The sequence below is a fragment of the Drosophila ficusphila genome, unplaced genomic scaffold (genome assembly GCF_018152265.1).
Source record: "Drosophila ficusphila isolate 14025-0441.05 unplaced genomic scaffold, ASM1815226v1 contig_198, whole genome shotgun sequence".
NCBI lineage: Eukaryota > Metazoa > Arthropoda > Insecta > Diptera > Drosophilidae > Drosophila > Drosophila ficusphila.
In genome coordinates this window covers 1502847-1508893 of record NW_025064092.1, presented here as the reverse complement: position 1 = coordinate 1508893, position 6047 = coordinate 1502847, and the positions used below count along the sequence as shown (strand labels likewise).

The following is a 6047-nucleotide window of genomic DNA, read 5'->3' as shown; positions in this document are numbered from 1 at the left end:
TTTTCCTACTCTCTCTTTCTTAACTGCAATTTACCATAAATAACTTATTTTAAGCCTTACCGTTTCTTCCCCACACATTTTCACATTGAACCAATAAAAAACGGCAAAAATATTTTCAATTTGTTAATGAATTGTTCAGACAAACATAAGATCACAAATAGTAACTATTAATATTTTAGTTAATTAAAATATGTACTAGCCATTCTTGATTTAAATATCGTTCTTGCCGCGCACAGTGCTGCCCGCCGGCGTCGACGAGTTGATGATGGAGCCACTGCCACTGCCACTGGATGCCCCACAATGTCCGGTCTGCGCGGCGGCACTCGACTCGGCCACTCCGCCCACCGAAGTCTGGGCCGCAATGCCGTGCTGGGCGCCCACGCCGACCAGGAAGTCGTGCTCGTTCTTGGCCTGTCGCAGCCAGTTGCGGAGATCCCGGGTCCGTTCCACCAGACAAGTGGTGTAGTTCACCGCCCGCGGACTCTGCGAAACGATCGTGTTGGCCGTCAGGATGGCGGCGCCCATGGAGCTCTGCATCCTGCCGGCGGCCAACTGGCGATAGGTCTCCAGGCGGTCGGCCAGCGTGGGGATCGAGTGGGGAATGTGCACCGCCCCGCCGTCGATGTCGTCGGACAGCGAGAAGTTCTGGCTGCAGCTGTTGGTCTGCAGTTGGCCCGAGGAGTGCTGGTGCTTCAGCACATGCGACCAAAGCGATGGCTCATGCGACTGCTGCTGCTGTTGCTGCTGTTGCTGCTGTTGCTGCTGCTGCTGCTGCTGCTGCTGTTGGTACTGCTTCTGGCCGAAGATGTCCAGGATCTCGCGGATCTCCGCGTTGAGTATCTCCAGGTTCTCGATGCACTCGTTCGACTCCTGCTGATAGTAGTCCTTCTTCTTGTGGAAGTCCGCGGCACTGGCCAACTCGGTGCTGCTGAAGCCGGAGCTTGAGTGGGAGGACAAGTCGCTCAGCGTGGCCGCATCGTCAATGGTGCCCAGGTCCAGGATGGACTTCTCCTTCTCGTAGATCCGCAGCAGACTCTGCTCCAGGTGCCGCAACCGAATGATCTTCTCGCCCAGCAGCGAGCGGGTGCGGTGGAGGTTCACCTCCATTTCGGTCAGCTCCTTCTCCTCCTGGATCAGCTGGTCGATCGAGTGCTTCGGCGACAGAGCGGTCGTCTTGCGCTGCTGGCCGATCTCGCGCTGCCTCAGCCTGAAGTTGGTGCGCTGGGTGCGCAGCGATTCCTTGGCCCGGCGCACCGAGTCCCTCTCCAGGTGGATGCGGTGCTTGAAGAACTCCAGCTCGGAGCCGACGCCATTCGGCTTGACGGAGATGTCGGTGAAGGGATAGCGCAGGCGGTACGGCGCATCCAGGGTGTTCTCGGGGAACTGATCCTCGAGGGCCTCCAGCTTCTGCAGCTGATGGCGCAGATTCTCCACGGGAGTGCAGGGCCTCTCCCCCTTGTAGCCGGTGTCCGAGTTCAGGCGCGAGGTGGACGCCGACTTGGTGCGGGAGAACACGATCCGGCTGATGCCCGTGCTGCCGTGCTCCTTGATCTGATTGCTGTTGCTGTTGCTGTTGTTGTTCCGCTCCAGATTCGATTGGAGGGCCACCGCAGTTCCCACCAGTTCCCGCGACGAGTTGCCATTGTCGCTGACTGTGCGGGCCGAGAGAACGCCGCTGGCGGACTTCAGAAAGGGTCCGTAGCGACCGTTGTTGTAGGTATTCGACAGCGTGGTGTCCGACTGACTAATGGATGTGTTGTCGTCCTGGATCTGCAGCTGCCTAATGCATGTGCTGTTGTACGACTTGGTCAGCTGACCCTTGTGCGGCACGGCTGGCTTCACGACGGCCTCGCCGGCGATTGCCTGGTCCGAATAGCTGAGCGATCGGTTGTCGCTATTCCCCGACTGCGGTTTGTAATAGACGACGGAACGCTCCAATTCCGTCCCGGACTTGGCGCTATTCGTGTGCGTGTGCGTGTGCTGGGACACCACCACCTGGGCCTCCCTGCGACGGTTCCTGCGCTCCAAAGACAGCTTGACATCTGTCTTGAGGCGAACGTACTTCTCCTTCAGGCAGCGGTACTTGTCCTCCAGCAGTCGCTTCTCGCAGCGCACCTTCTCGTACAGCCGCTCCTCGCCCTTCTCGCGGAACCGCTGCTTCTCCGCGTCCAGCTCCCGGGCGTACTTCTCGCGCAGCTGGGCGAGCCTGGCCGCCTGCTCGCGGCGCAGGATCTCCTCCTCGCCGTGCAGCTCGCGCTCCAGTTCGCGGAGGATCTCCTCGTGGTTGCTCTGCAGCGCGTCGATCCGGCTCTTGTGCTCGCTGACCACGAGACCCCGCTTGGTCTGCAGCTGGCGCTCCAGCTGCACGCGGTACTTCTCTATCTGCAGCTCGAAGGCCTCCTCCAGCTTGTGCTGGTGCGAGGTGAGGCGCAGGTCGTACTCGTGCCGGAACCTCTTCAACTTGGCCTCGTGATCCCGCCGTATGGCCTCGCACTCGGTCTGCAGCTGCGCCTCGCTTAGTTTGCTATCGGAGAACATGGGGTTGAGGGTCGAGTTGCCGGACAGCGACTTGTCGGGGGCTACTTGCGCGGACTTAAGTTGTAGTTGCTCCAGTTCGTAGCTGTGCCTGCGGCCCAGCTCCTCGAGATCGAAGCCATTGTTGCCGGCCAGCAGGGACGAGTCCTGCTCCGACTTGTTAATGATAAAACTGCGCACAGAACTGCCCTTCGAATCGGAGTCTGTGTCGTCGTAAAACAGCTTGGGTGTCTCACTCTCGTTCGGCTTGTCCGCTTCCTTGGACTTTTGTGCGCTGGTTGCGTTTAGAGATCTACTTGCGTCTAGCATAAAGGGATTTAAGTTGTATAGGCCCTCCATGACATGGAGATTGGCACCTTCCTGGTTCCACACGAGAGGCTCCTCCTTGGCTTCCTCATCCTCCTCGACCACCACCTCAACGTCCTGATCGTCCTCGTCGTCTTCGCTCTCCTTTCGCTTGTACGTCTGCGTCAGCTTTGTGGATAGGTTCTCCTCGGGAAGGTTCTTCACCCGCTCCGCCTGGTCGAGATTAAAGCGCACACTCTTCTTGTCCTCCACCTCGGACGTTGGCTCAAGGCGATCGAGCCGGCGGCTGATGTCGGTTATGCTGGAGTCCCGCAGGATACCCTTCACACCCGATGGCGAGGTGTAGCCATCGCTCTCCAGCTGACGACGCGCCTTCTGAAACATGGACACCGCCCCGGAGAATTTACCCACTCCAACTGCCTTACCATCGTGTTCCTCGGAGTTCTCCGACTTCCCATTCGGTGTGTGGCTGGCCAGACAAGGCTTGGCCGCGATTTGCGGCTTCGACTTGGCCACCTCGAGGCCCAGCTGATAGAACCGCCCGCCATCCTTGGATGCCGAGTCCAGGAACCGACTCTTACCTCCGTTCAGTAGACTTGGTGTCAAGAAGCTGGCCTTGTTGGCCAAGGACAGCTTCCTGGCGAAATTGTTTTGAGGCATTGGACCCGGCGAGGGGATTTCATCGATGCCCTGCATGCTACGAATGCCGGAGTCCAACTGCGAGTGGTCATCGGAGGTATCGGCGACTGCAGTGGTTTCCACCAGCTTTTGGCGAGCCTGGTTTACCAAGTCACGATATATTGCGTCCAGCGGGTGATCCCATTGCGACTCTTTGGTGCGCGTATTGTGGTAGTAGTGCCCGTTTTTCTCCTCCGAGTAACTGGCAACGAATTATGGAATGATTGCTGTGGCCAAAACTATTGTTCGAGGGATGATCTCACCATATTTTCCAATCCGTTGGCAATGCGGCCATGAGCCCTTCCTTAGCGAGGTAAAGCAAGTGCTGTTCCCGATGAGGATCGATGCCAATAAGAGATGCATAGTCGTTAATTTCTAAAAAAAAAAAAAAATAAAAAGATTGTGGCTAAAACTTTTAATGTAGTATATATTATTTGGAGTAGGAATTATTTAGCAATAATTTATATTAATTTTTAGCAACGATTTATATTTGTTAGCAATAATTTATATTATTTAGAAATAATTTATATTATTAAGCAATCATCTATAATTTGGCAATAATTTATATTATTAAGTTATATTTTATATTATTTAGCAATAATTTATTTTACTTAGATATATTTTATATTATTTAGCAATAATTTATATTATTATGCTATAATTTATATTATTAATTATTTATATTATTCATCAAAGAATTAATTGGCAATAATAAAAATGGAATTTAATAAAATGATTTTTGATTGTTTCATTGGGATACGATCCACACACGATCAACACCAATATTGGGTTTGAAACTCGGCTATGGTTTTTTGGACTTTGTTGCCACCTTCTAGGCATTTCTGTTCGCCTGGTATTTCGTTTTTAAAAATTGTCAATTTGGCTGTCCAAATGGACAAAAATACTCCTCGAACTGGTTGATTTTCATCGAATTATTGGATTTCCGCAACAGGCTCACATAATTCGTAGTAGGTTGCTACTGGTAAATTAGAGTTTACAGAATTCGATATCCACCTGCAAGGCGTTTTTGTTCACCAAATTGATATGCCAATTTGGTTGTCCAAACCAAACCTTTGTTCAAAATTTGACTACAAGCAATCTTTGCGTTCGATTCCCCTGCGTTTGGTTGCCCCCTCTTCCTTATCGATAGAAATTTTAATAACCTGGAAAAATTGACTTTTGCCCTTTTGCATTGCTACCCGCTACAAAATTTCACTTATAATTTGTTATCCTTTGCTATTTTATTATTCCTCCTCGAATTGTTTAAATATAAAAAAAAATTTTATCATTTAAAGTAGCCTAACTTTGTTCACTCTTAATTTTGCAATTCTGAAACATGTTTATGAAAGTGGGCGTTTTAATAAATAAATATATTCTACAAAACGTACCGTCGGATGAGGGAAAGCAGGCCTCGTCAAATACTTCCTCACAAATCACCGATGTACCCTGAGATGAATTGCTCGAAGGCTTTGTTGTTGAGACCGCTGTGGCTATTTCAGTTGTTGCTGTTGCCGAGGAAATCCTCTTGCACACACTGGTGGTTGTCATTATTGGAACTTTTTTTAATTTCACTAACCGACGAAATTAGGTGGAGCTGCCAATCGTTTTCCGAAATTATCCGTACTCAAAGTGTTGCTCAATATATTTACATATATCATTATATTTTTCACAATTGACAATCATAATTCTCCATTTTATTCCTAAGGACGAGCTGCCGACTGCAGAGAAAATGTCAGAATAAACGGATGCAGTTTGACCTAAAAATGAAAATATAAATACCTACTGAGTCATCGGTCCCTATGCGTGTGTGTGTGCGTGTGCAAGTTTGAGCATGCTCTGAAGGTGGGCCGTTCCGTTGCTGGCCAATTATCTGGTTGGCAACAGGATATTGCACCGAGTTTACATGTCTGCGCAGCCTGACAACACCGGGTTCATTTTTGACCACGAAAACAACCGAAAAACTCAATAAAAAATTGTTCAATGTTGTTATTATATTTTTGGTCAAAAACCACTCACCTTAAGCCTTAGGGTAGAAAATCCTTCCACTTGCCATTTATTTTTCGCCTAATTCCGTTAAATATATTAAGGTGAGTTTTCCAATTTTCATCCTTAACGGGTTACCAAAAAACTTGTCCTACTTCATGATTAGGAATAACAGAGATTCCGGTCTCCTAGGGATGCATTTGCACTATACTTGCGTTTTGACCAGAGCTTAGTATTTTTCATTCTCCTTTGCGTATGAGCCTTTTGCCCACACTGCATTTATTTGATGTCATCGTTTATCGGAACATGTCCTGCTAGAAAGTTTTCTCGATAGGAAAAAGTTATACATGAAAAAAAAGTATTCTTCGAATGCTATAAAGTATCCTATTACATTATTTTTTAAAAAGTCGTTCATAGCTAAATTTAAGTTGAATATTTAACAAACATTTTTTTTCCAATAAATATTCAGCTTTGCGATGGTGAAAATGGTGGAAACAGTGCATATATCATTTAATCGATCATTTTATAAATACATTTTTGGTATT

The 6047-nt window shown here is 48.9% G+C and overlaps 1 protein-coding gene across 3 annotated transcripts; it reads right to left on the bottom strand.

Annotated features, from left to right (window-relative positions):
• Nucleotides 1–121: 121 nt before the first annotated feature.
• LOC108094594 (inner centromere protein A) lies at nt 122–5763 on the bottom strand. Of its 3 annotated transcripts, XM_017195238.2 has the most exons (5): nt 5536–5763; nt 5299–5435; nt 4908–5237; nt 3783–3894; nt 122–3721 (listed from the first exon to the last, which is right to left on the bottom strand). In XM_017195238.2, exons 3-5 carry the CDS (start codon nt 5065–5067, stop codon nt 211–213), a joined length of 3783 nt encoding a protein of 1260 aa, XP_017050727.1. In that variant the 5' UTR covers nt 5068–5237; nt 5299–5435; nt 5536–5763; the 3' UTR covers nt 122–210. The 3 variants fall into 3 exon arrangements, with proteins under 3 accessions (XP_017050727.1, XP_017050726.1, XP_017050728.1); XM_017195237.2 differs by lacking the exon at nt 5536–5763 and having other exon boundaries at nt 5299–5526; XM_017195239.2 differs by lacking the exon at nt 5536–5763 and having other exon boundaries at nt 5303–5526.
• Between the last annotated feature and the right edge of the window lie 284 nt (nt 5764–6047).

Excerpts from the sequence above, each read along its gene's own strand:
- LOC108094594 (XM_017195238.2), bottom strand. The coding sequence starts at position 5,067 with ATGACAACCACCAGTGTGTGCAAGAGGATTTCCTCGGCAACAGCAACA. Across the intron at positions 3,895-4,907 it reads CTGCTTTCCCTCATCCGACG|AAATTAACGACTATGCATCT; the intron begins GTACGTTTTGTA and ends TTTTTTTTTTAG. Across the intron at positions 3,722-3,782 it reads CCAACGGATTGGAAAATATG|TTACTCGGAGGAGAAAAACG; the intron begins GTGAGATCATCC and ends ATTCGTTGCCAG.